Source organism: Thunnus albacares, chromosome 7 (assembly GCF_914725855.1).
Source record: "Thunnus albacares chromosome 7, fThuAlb1.1, whole genome shotgun sequence".
Taxonomy (NCBI): domain Eukaryota; kingdom Metazoa; phylum Chordata; class Actinopteri; order Scombriformes; family Scombridae; genus Thunnus; species Thunnus albacares.
Window position 1 is genome coordinate 21,215,410 of NC_058112.1, and position 12,360 is coordinate 21,227,769.

The following is a 12,360-nucleotide window of genomic DNA, read 5'->3' on the forward strand; positions in this document are numbered from 1 at the left end:
TGATTATAGCGTCCCCAACTGGTGCCCCTGTGAAAGCCAAAGCACACTGTACAAATCCGATGATGTGAAGCTAATGTACTGCTTTTCTCTGTTGTCATGATTTCTGTCAGCCAACACTGATACTGGCTGCTGCTGGTGGCCTGTCTGTGTTGCAGCTGCCATCTGGAGTGAAGTGAGTGCAATCCAGAAAAAATAAATAATAAAGCCAGGCAAAATAAACAGAGAAGTGGAAAGTACAGTATAATATGTAATTTGTTATCACATGTTTCACTATTGAGGTTATAAAGAGCTACTAGTGTCTGGTCTGAAGCCACAGTTTGCTAAACAATTGTGAAAAAGTCGTGTTGTGTTCTGACAGTGTTAGATTACCTGTTGCATTTGCATTGTCATCATATAGGCTAGTTGTAAAATGTGGTTAAAATGAACAAAAGCATGAGTACAGACCTCCTTGTTGACTTTTCTAGACTTGTCAGTGTCTAGATAAATAAATTATCATCATTTCTGACTGATAATCAACTTTCCACTCTACAGTATAGCCTTAATTGTTATAAAGACTTGTATCTACTGCAATAAAGTATTAATGACAACAACAGATGTAAAATGTTGGACTTAGCATAATATGTAGTCTAACATAATTAATGAAAAGGGGGTGGACAAAATATTAGAAACACCTCTCCTCTTATTGTGCAGTACAATTCAATAGAACTGCAAACTGCAGCCTCCAAAATGACCATAAAGATGAATCAACAAAAACTGAACATGACAATTACATCAGACTGAATTATTTTTAGTTAGATGTACCTTATAAAGTGGCAGCTTAATGTATGGAGTACTTTTTAAACAGTTGTTTTGTAAAGAACACTGTGGGGATACTTGATTTACATGGCTAATAAAACAATAAATATATTGATATCTCTTTTGGTGTTTGATATCTTATCAGTATTTGATAATAGCTTGTGATTAACAAGAGTCAACATACCAACACATTTTGAAGAGCCATGGTCATTAACTATCATTATGGAGATTAGAGGCTTTCAAACCATTTTCTATTTTGGAGGTCCGAAGTCCGTGTTGAACCACAGAAGATAAGGTACTGCACATATGATTTACTCAGATATGATACATTTTCATGTATTATAGAAATGTTGTTGTTGAAATCTAATCATCTAGACTTTACACTTTACTCAGAATGGTCTTATGATTTGCACTTATTTGTATTTGAAGATCTACATGAGTGCTGTTATATAAATTTTGCAAGTTGATCTCTTGCAGCCACTTGGTTTCCCTATTTGGGATGGTGAAAAGGACAAAGGTCAGAACAGTAGCTCTACAACACAACATGGTCAGAGCTGTTTACAGTCCAGAAATATGCTGATTCATTGTGGGAAATTATAAAATATCATATGGTTGTGACATCTACAGTCACAACTCTCAGGCATGATCTCATTAAAAATCAAGCAGATGGAGGCAATGTTTGTCAGTTCATACTGACCTGTTTCATCATGTCACAAACTTTTCTTACTATATTTTTCTGGACAAATATGAAAACTCCTTTTTTACTTAAATTGATTGTTGACTAGAGAGTTGATGTTTGAGATGGTTGTGGGCTACCTTTTAATCTAAAAATCACCTATATGTGTTTAGGAATCTGTGGATGGGAAAAGCTTTTTTTTCTGGGCACAAACTGTCTGATATCACTGTACAAATTAAAGTATTTTCTTATAAGAAAGCGTCAAATCTTAACCAGCTCTACTGCTATAATCCCTCTGTATCACCTCAACTTCAAAGTTAACACATTGTTGTATAATTGTGTGATTGCTGTACCTGCAGTATTCATATTCTGTCATGTTTCTTTGGTGCCTAACTAATCTAACACACTTAGAAACATGGTTCTAAGTCCAACATGTTGAACATGTTTCCACAAGCAGCAGCTGCAGCTGGCAGTCTCATCAGCTAGCAGCAATCACATGCATTTTCTTTAGGAAATACACATTCTAGTTTGGTGTTTGCAAAGCTTTTTTATTATGCTTTCTCATGTAATTTAAATTAAATGAATAACTGAGGCAGACCATTTAGTAATAAGTGGTGATTTTGTTTCTGAAGAACATCCACACAGTCAGTCAGTCTCAGTTTCCTTCATGGAGCCTTGAATAATATAAATGTAATTTCTGAGACACAGGGTGGGGCAGGTTATGTGTCCTGCAGCCAAATCAGATAGACCAGACTCCAATCACAATTAAACCAGGTAATATGTCCAAAAGAAGCTGTAAACTGAATTACCTCCGGGCTCCCTGCCTGAGAGTTGTTCTAATTTAACAGCTGCCCGGACTCTGTTAGATTAAGCCACTAGAAGATAACAATGTGGGTAACATAGAGGTGCATCCTGGCTTGTGTTTTTATGAGGACCACACATCCACTTCTCTGTCTACTCAACTGTCTCTGACCACTGCATCCACCTTTCAAAAGATTGTGAAACTATTTCTAACAATAATCTTTTCCTCAGTGGGATGAAAAGTGGGCCAGCATCTAGTCCCCCTTATACTGTAACTGAAAAATGATGCACTTGTATTTCTTAATAAAATAAGTCACACCTTTCCTCTCAACACCAATTTAAAACAACTGGTGTTTCTTTACTGTGTAATACATTAACAGGTGTGCAGCGGGCAAGGCTGAGCCTGTAGGTAATATAAAATCACCTGATGTTCTCATTGCAAGGGGATTACACTGCTCCAAAGGATATGACTGTTTAGTTTTACAGTGGAGCTCTTAAGACCTCTATTTCACACTATAGACCCAGGCATGTACAATTATCAGGGAAAATAAAGGCTAAACACCATCTGAACCAGTTGTTTGATGAGTACAGTCAAGCAAAGTCATGATGAAGTAGCACATTTTGTTGTAACTTATTTAACAATTTTAATGTGCACTAATTGGCATGAGGATTTCTGATAAAGAAAACTTACACTTTGGCTAATATCTGTCTACCAACACTTTGATGATGAATAAAGATGAAGAAACTCCACAGACTCAAGTTGGTTCGTACTTGAATATATGTGGTTTATTAAAAACCGGAATCTGATATCAGATATGCCTTTTGGCACAGTGTACACATGGATACAGTCACCAAAAACTTTATTTGTTCTAGTAGAGTATCTTAGATCACGCCACCTGGGAGGGGAGAAATATGCGGAACTCTTAACTCTGGGTCAGAGTGAATTAGTGTCCAATTCAAAATAATGAGGATAGCTTTGTTACCCATCCAAGGCCACCTTATCTCCTATCCTGGCGCCCTGAACATAAAACATCTTGCGTGAGAGACCATTAAAGGCCAGAGAGGCCCTGTAGATTAGATCATCATGGCATGACATTTATTAGAACATTCCTTTATGAACATAAATTGAACATCTTCTCTCCCACAATCTCAGACCTCCTACATTTTGTTTTAGCCTTTGTATGAGAGATTGTCACTATTTCCATGGTATACTGTAAATTTGTCTTGGCTTGTCTAGGAAACTGATGACTCATAAACATATATATATACTGCAGCTGTACATTCGTTGGCTGATGGTTTAGGAGGCAACATTTTCCTCGTAGATTGATGCTTACCATCACAGTGACATTAAAACTTGCAGTTTTCTGTTTTTCCTGCAAACACATGTCATTGAACAGTGTATACTCAGCAAATAATATATTATAGTTATGGTTATATCTCTAGTCTCTATTCTATTTTTAGTTATTCTATTTATTTTTTTCATATTTTAGTCTATTTAGTTATTGTATATAATTTAGACTTTAATCGTTTTTGTTTCTTTTACCTACCTCATTGTTTTTGTATTTTGATGTAGGCTATGTCAAGTGGCTGTTGTAACACTTTGATTTTCCTTTGGGATAAATAAAGTATCTATCTATCTATCTATCTATCTATCTATCTATCTATCTATCTATCTATCTATCTATCTATCTATCTATCTATATAATGGTTTCTATGCAAATCAGTCAAGACTACATTGTTTACAGCAAATGCTGCATTCAGGTTCGCTACTTAAAAATCGGAAATTCAAATTGTTGTCTCCGTCCGTCACACTACTGTCTCAGCTTGGAGACACATGGGAAGCAATGGCAAGTTCATTTTGTAAACATACTTCACAGTGTATCAGAGTTATCATACCAAGACGACTTCGTGCTGTCTCACAGGGCTGTAGGCAGGTCGCATTGTTACCATCCAGACGCGCCCACTATAAAGTGCCTTCAAGTTACATCCAGATTTTGTTCCTAAAAAGCATAACTGTCAGTATTTCGACAATCTAGTAACGCGAGAAACAGTGTCAATCAGTAGTAACAGTACAAAAGACGTCCATTCTCGATATCTTTGCCAATGTGATAAAAATCAGCCCCGTTACTAAGCATAAAGTTTAGCTAAATGAAATATAAAATATAATGTTGTGTTACTTTGAACTGGCAGTTGTTTATGTCGTGTTCTGATTGGTCGAACGGTGGAGGAGGCGGGACGAACGTTATATACTGCCGCTCCGTTCACGTCTGTTGAAGTCCGTTCAAGTTCATATCGGGTAAAGCGCTTCTCACAGGTACCGCTACTCCTCTAAAGCAAGTCAGACTGAGTCACGCTCGGTCACTTAAGGATTTTGACAAAACTGACAGTTAAGCGAGCTTTTATCTATAGTGCTGGTAAAAGTAAGTATGCTACATGTCTGTATTATTCGACCTTACACTGTACATGCGATCATGTTATCAGATCCTCACTGAAAGCGTGTTATAATGGAGGCACAGTCAGTTATTACGCAGCATGCAGCAGTAACGTTTCAGCGCAGATCAGGTGTTATAGAAGCAAATGTAAACACCCCAAATTAATATATATATATATAATTAAGTGTGTAGTTATCGGCTGGGTCTACATTTTCATAAAAGTAAAAACTGTTTTTACGTTGTCATGACCTCTGTCAAACTAATCAAGTTAGACATAAACATCTAGTCAAAGTCATAACCTCTCACTCAAGACTTAGTAGCTAGTTACTCAAGTGAGAGTAAAAGAACTTTTGACCATTTGGTATTTTCTCCAGCAATGATTCTGCTTTTTTTTGTGAGGGGGATTTTCCTGGGATGGTCTCTGTTTACAGTAGTTATGGTTGGTAATCAGGGTGGGAAATAAGCACCAGCTACCAGTCAAATACTGGTAAAATATGACAGTGGCTGGTAGATATCAGACACAAAATAATGATTTGCTATTGAGTGGCTGGTGAATTTGAACATTTATCTGTCAGTGGCTGGTTTAAAAAGTTAATTTCCCACCTTTGTGGTATTGCCATAATTAAATAGTTCTCACAAGTACATGTCAGAAGACCACCAAATATTTTGTTGGATGCTAAACTTCACATGTCTAAACCCTTCTCACTAAAGTGACCTGATTCTGAACCCTTATTTAGGTTATTTACAGAAGTGACAAAAAGCCACAGCTAGTTTCTCTAATGGTTAAACTGCACGTATGCACATATGAGTGTGGTTTGTTGACAGATTTTGTTTTGTTTGAAGCCCAAATGTTGCTAACCAAAATGACTTTTCAGACACAGAATGGCTGCACTGCGTCGTCTGAAGCAGTGCCACTCCGCGGGCATCGCTATCTCTCAACTTCACACAAGCAGCCGTGTCTTTGCCAAACAGCATTACAAAATGCTAGTGCTCGGAGGAGGAAGTGGGGGAATTGCAATGGCTGCTCGAATGAAGAGGATGATGGGAGTTGAGAGCGTGGCTGTTGTGGAGCCCAGTGAGGCAAGGATCCAGTAGTTTATGATCACTATTTGCAATGCCTCCTTTATCTGGACAATGATACAAATTGTAATTTATGAAAATTGGTGGCTTTCATTCATTAAATGGAATTAATGCATGGAATTAAAAAGTTTTCACTCCATCAGATATATATATATATATATAACAGTATTTTCTGTCATACAAAGCTGGTGTTTAACAACTTTTTTAATTTTTCTTTTTGTAGATGCACTACTATCAGCCGATATGGACCCTGGTTGGTGCTGGTGCGAAAACTGTCGGCTCATCAGGTCGGCCAACAGCAAATGTTATGCCATCAGGGGTGAAGTGGGTGAAATCTAAAGTTCAGGAAATAAATCCAGATACAAATACTGTCCGCACAGATGATGGCACTGAAGTATGTTTGCTTTAGGAAACTCTTGTATAACAGAGTGTATATTTAAGTTATAAAACTGCTTAATAATGTGCCATCTACTGGCTTGGAATTGAGTGTCAATTTGTAAATGAAATAGATAATTTTTAAATGATATGATGATTTGAAATGTGCATCTAACCCTACTTAAACTTTATTTCACATTACAGATCTCCTATGAGTATTTGATTGTGGCTCTTGGTTTACAACTCCATTATGAGAAGGTGATGTAATGCTTTGTCTGTAAAACTCTACTTCTACCTAGTAACCTTTTGCTCTTGTATATAAATTCAGTTACATACAAGGAAACTTACACTTGTCTGATATGTAGATAAAAGGACTACCAGAGGGGTTTGAACATCCAAATATTGGGTCAAACTACTCAGTTCAAACTGTGGAGAAAACATGGAAGGCACTGCAGAACTTCAAAGAAGGCAACGCTGTGTTCTCTTTCCCAAATACTCCTGTGAAATGTGCTGGAGCACCTCAGAAGATCATGTACCTCTCAGATGCTTTTCTCAGAAAGGTACTTGAATGTTTCACTGTAATGAACTAGTACATTCTTGAACTAGTAGGTTTTGTTTTCCAAATTTAATGAAGATATTTTATATGTTCCTATTTAAGACAGGAAAAAGGGCAAAGGCCAATTTAATCTACAACACATCCCTACCTGTACTCTTTGGGATCAAGAGATACGCTGACTCTCTTTGGGACATTGTGAAACAACGCGACCTACAAGTGAACCTTAGACATAACCTGATTGAAGTGCGGGCAGACAAGAAAGAAGCTGTGTTTGAAAATCTTGATAAACCAGGCGAAACCAAGGTGTTTGAGGTAATGGTTTTAGTGTACTTCCACTATAACTTTCACCTATTGTATTGTGCTGATTTGTTCAATGGACAACTTACATATTGTACCATTTGCGATGTAATCTCCTTCCCCTTTAAATGTTGAAAATATGTAGTTTTTGTCTGTAATGCCTCAACAACTTAATGCACTATACATTTTGTCTCTTTGCACCTAAATATATGCCAGATCAATGAAAGATATTCCAGTGAATAACTGTTAAACTTTTCTGTTTTTTATCTTTAGTATGAAATGCTTCATGTCACACCACCAATGGGACCTAATTTGGTGGTAAAAGGCAGCCCACTGTCTGATGAGGCTGGCTGGTTGGATGTAAACAAAGACAACCTACAGCATAAGAAGTATCCAAACGTGTTTGGGATAGGAGACTGTACCAACCTGCCCACAGCTAAAACGGCTGCTGCTGTCGGTAAGTGTTGTGATGTGTCAACAGTATGAACTTTGCATCAACGCAATACTGGAAAGCATTCTTGCAGGATATGATTCATATGGTTTTGGTGGCACAATAACCACAATATTGTGAAATAATTTACACCAGATTATAAAATCATACACCATACCCCACTAGACCTGCATTGTAGGGATACTTCTTGGTAGTATTTAACAGGTTGTGTAGTTTCCTCAGTTACCTTTGTGTTTTATTTGATTGACCTGTTTACACATGGTGTAAACCCTGCGTGCTTTGCTAATTTAAATTTCCCATATTTGTGCCTGTCTGTTAACTGGAAATGATGGGAAGTTCCTGGCAACTTGGCATCATTATTGATGACATCCAGTAATAAAGCAGTGCTTATCACTTATCACTTCCTGCACAACTGTAAAGCTGATATAAGTCAGAAGTCATGCTGAATGTGTCTGTGACTGCTGTTGTTTTGGGGGGTGGGGGTTTTCAAACAATGTACAGAATTTGGTGTTTTTAGCCATACTAGTGGCTGTAGGGTTGACCGTGTCAGTCCATCCGTCTCTCCTTAAGTCAACTTTGATCCAGGGGGAAATATCTGAACAATTATTGGCTGTATTGCTATGAAATGTGGCACACATGTTCATGATCCCTAGAGGATAAATCCTAGTGACTTTGATGATCCCCTGATTTTTTTATTACTTTTTATTAATATAGCACTACCAGCATGTCAAAATTTCCATTTGTTCAAAGCTTTAATTCATACATACCCCAAAAATAACTGAAAACCTGTCAGTCTCAATTGTAATTTGAACTTAAGGCAAACACAGTGTTTTAACATGTTAGTCGTAGTATGCTCACATGTTAACCATATACATGTTAATATTTTAGTTTAAGCATGTTAACATGCTAGCACAGAATGCCATGTTTGCATTAAAGTGAAACAATGTCACTTTTAAATAGTCTTACTTTAAAGGTGCAGTGTGTAGAATTTAGTGACATCTAGCGGAAAGGACTTGGCAGAAATGGAATATAATATATGTTTCGACAGTAGCCCAGAACGGACAAACCAAACACCGGCTCTAGAGAGGGACTTTCGTGTTTCATGAGTTTAACGGCTCCTCTAAGTTCTCCTACACACTTGGAAAGTTGGTTGCAATCTGCAACCTCACCACTAGATGCCACTAAATCCTACACACTGGTCCTTAAAGCTCACAAGTGTAGCTGAGGCTGATTAAGGTTGTGCCAGCTGTACATTTGGCTCCAGATTAGCACACTGTCTTTCCTTTATGTTCTCTCATGTGAGCCACTAGTGTTGAACTTTTTGACAAGTGCTGATTTAACAAACCTCTCCTAATTAAAATATAAAAAAATGCTTCATGCTTTATAAAGACAAAGTTCACTTTGTCTTTTTAAGAGACATGTTGAATATCTTCCCCTTGATTCAGGAGGAGATTATGTCCAGAAGCACACATTTTACATGGATTATATGGAATTGATTCCACCGAAAGTCTGATAACTTCCTACCATACAGAGGCCAGACACTTTTGATTAGGTGAAAGCATGATGGGGTGGCATGGTGATACAGTAGTTAGCACTGTTGCCTCACAGCAAGAGGGTCTTCAGTTCAAATCCTCAGACCAACTGAGGCCTTTGTGTGTTAAGTCAGCATGTTTGCCCTGTTCATGCCTGTGAGGTGGCAACTCTAAATTGCTCCTGTATGAGTGTCAATGTCTGTGTGTCAACTCAGTGATAGACTGATGACCTGTTTAACGTGTGTCCTAGCTCTTGCCCAATGCATGTTTGGATAGGCTATATCTGATGAAGGTTAAACAGACATGATCGTAAACTAATAAATATTCCAGCAGTAAGGTAGACCGTTTTTTTGGGTGTTTTCTCAATTTTATTCATGTCTGGATAGGCTCCAAACCCCTGCAACCCGGAACACGGTAAAGGTGTCAGTATGGTTCAACCAAGGTGCTTGTAAGATGGTCAAACTGTGTCTGACACCACCGCCCCCCTGCCCAACCACCACACACACACACATTTCTAGTTTCAGAAATGGGGGGCTGCATCCAACTACGTTTGTAACTTTCAGAAAGCTGACAATCACACCCAATCCACGCAGGGACTGGCCAGGTGTTTGGGGGTTACAGAATAGGCAGCATTTGATATTCTCTCTCAAGCTCTGTTTTTTCATTCTTCACACAATTACACCTGTCACTTTTTGTGTGTACAAACGAGTGCAACCCTAGGAAGGCTATAGGAGAGATGGTTGGAAAAAAGTGCTCTAATCCCCATATAAACAAATATTGCGTCTCACCCCTTTCTATGACAACAGGTTTTCCATCTGGCCAGACGATGTGTCGTACAAACTAGTTTGTTTTTGCGTAACCCTGCCTTAAGCAGGCTAATAAAATGGATGGATGGATGGTTAAAACCTTTGTTTTCACTAGATTTGCCCTATTAATGGTCACATTTTAAGAATAGCAATGTCCATTTTTCATCCATCCAACAATTTTTCTTTTGTGTGTAATGGACTTTGCAACTCTACAACTTATAGTTGTGTTAATAAAAAGAGAATGTAAACAGTTATAGAAGGAATGTAATATTTGTTTTCTCATTTTTAGCTGCACAGTCTGCTATCTTAAACAGAACCATCAGCAAAATTCTGAAAAATGAGAAGCCTGATAAGAAGGTAAGTGGCCATGCAAAGTAAACTATGTTTCATCTTTTAAAGAGTAACTTAACACCAGGCTTAAAAACAATGTTTCACTGCCCTCTCCGGAATCACCTGAACTGTACATCTCTGCAGCAAGGTGAGAAGTTAAACCACTGGATATCTGCAAAAACAAGATTTTCAGGGGGTGTTAAGTTAAGGAATGTGATCTCTTGTGTTTGAAATACCATGAAAACTATGCAAATACATAATCAGTAATCTTCTTACTTATAGTATGATGGCTACACCTCATGTCCATTGGTTACAAGCTACAACACAGTCATTCTGGCAGAGTTTGACTACAATGGACAACCACTGGAAACATTCCCCATCAACCAAGCCAAGGAAAGAAGAATAATGTACTACATGAAAGCTGATGTGATGCCTCACCTCTATTGGCATGGTCTTCTCACGTATGTATATTGACAACATGATAATGGTTGGTAGTAATTAATTGTTCCACATCCCTCGTTTTATTAATTTCTCTTTATTTTTCTTTGGTCAGGGGCCTATGGGGTGGACCAGGACCATACAGGAAACTCCTTCATCTTGGAATGAAATGAAACCTCACCATCAGTTTGCATGTTAAGAGTTAAATTTCCTAAATCTTTCATAATCTCTAAAAGAGTAGGAGCACAAAGTGGGTACTACATTGGTTATATGATCAGAGCATGGATCAAGTGGCGCTTTTGATGTTACCGTAGAATAAAAAGACTCCTTGTAATTATAAAGGGTTGCTTAAAGTGCAGAATCTGCTGAGAATTAACACTCAAGTCTTGCTGCTTTCCTCAAACCCATTATTCACCCAGCAATGAGGATTTTATGGGAGCCTAGAACGAAATTTTGCTGGAGATTACTCCATGTGCCAGTATATTTTTAGAAGCCAGTAGATTTCATAAACAACACACAGCCAAGTTGGAGTTAGTTGGACTCTTGCAATGTTTACTCAGCTTCTCTGCAGGGTGTACAGTCCATGTTACCCACATTAATCCAATTAACTGACCCAAAATTGCTATAAAAAAATTGTGACTGCTTTGCCTTTTATGTGCTAATTGAAGTATAAATGAGCAAAGCAAAATGTTGATATACACTTCTGTTTTGGTATGATTACGATTGATTGTTTTTGCAGGATATTGAGGATTTGTGCTACCAGAAGGCTTGTATGAATAGTTATTTTGGGGAATGACTGACCATTCAATTTACCATGAATGCTTTTTCTTAAATGTGAAAATCAATGTCAGGGATAGTTTTGTACGGAATAATTGCATTTTTTTATATCAATGATTAACATCTCGATGATAGTCGGTGCTAACTTTATTGTTGCCTTTTAATCAAAAAAATGACTGTACACTTATAAATATTCTGTTATTATGCTACTGAGGTCAAACATGACATTGCTGATGACAAATATATGATCATAAATATATTTTCAATATAGTTTTTAAACTTGTTGCATTTACTAGTGTACATATTGTCTTATTTTTGCTGCAATGTGTGTGTCTTGTGTACTTTCCTGTAATCCATGATTAATATCACTGTCATTCTGCAATTTGAGTAGAGCCCTTGCTGCACAAGAGTCCACATGGTTAGTGTTCAAATATGAAACTTTTACAATCTACTAAAATGGTCATGACTATCTGACCATGTTTATTGGACCATAAAGCTGAAGCAGAAAGGAAGTTTGGGATGCAAATGTAAATTGATTCTAATCTTGGAGCATTGTTCTGATGTTTTTCCACATTTCAGCCATGTTTACTATATAATTATTATATTATTTCACTTTACATGCCAACCATTTCTCATAGTTTTACCATTGTATTGAGATTGATCAGTGCCTTTGTCCTACCTTCCAGGACAAGACTCTGATTAAATGATTTATTCATGCAAAAATGTTGGCAATAGTCTGTTACCAGTTTGCATATTGAACATGCTGATAAGTTTTATTTTAGGCTCTCATAATTCAACACCCATCTATTCATAACAAAATTGAGTGTGCTGATTGATAGTTATTACTACCTTCCAGTCAGCCAACACCTCACCTCAGTGTGGTATGACTGTCAACCTGCAGTCTGAAACTTGCTTGATTTATTGAATTATTGGTTGTCAAAGTTTTCATGGTGATGCAGCTGAAAGTACAGTGTTTTCAAGTATCTTCATTATTGGTGTGAAGCAGCTAACAGC

At 37.4% G+C, this 12,360-nt stretch overlaps 1 protein-coding gene across 1 annotated transcript; it reads left to right on the plus strand.

The window, feature by feature from the left end:
* Positions 1–4,528: 4,528 nt before the first annotated feature.
* Positions 4,529–11,638, plus strand: sqor (sulfide quinone oxidoreductase). The gene is made up of 10 exons (XM_044356285.1): positions 4,529–4,692; positions 5,580–5,784; positions 6,008–6,178; positions 6,364–6,417; positions 6,525–6,719; positions 6,818–7,027; positions 7,286–7,469; positions 10,091–10,158; positions 10,414–10,592; positions 10,685–11,638. Exons 2-10 carry the CDS (start codon positions 5,587–5,589, stop codon positions 10,740–10,742), a joined length of 1,317 nt encoding a protein of 438 aa, XP_044212220.1. The 5' UTR covers positions 4,529–4,692; positions 5,580–5,586; the 3' UTR covers positions 10,743–11,638.
* Positions 11,639–12,360: the final 722 nt, after the last annotated feature.

Coding starts and splice junctions, on each gene's coding strand:
- sqor (XM_044356285.1), top strand. CDS start 5,587: ATGGCTGCACTGCGTCGTCTGAAGCAGTGCCACTCCGCGGGCATCGCT. Junction 6,720..6,817: donor CAGATGCTTTTCTCAGAAAG/GTACTTGAATGT, acceptor TTCCTATTTAAG/ACAGGAAAAAGGGCAAAGGC. Junction 10,159..10,413: donor ATGAGAAGCCTGATAAGAAG/GTAAGTGGCCAT, acceptor TCTTACTTATAG/TATGATGGCTACACCTCATG.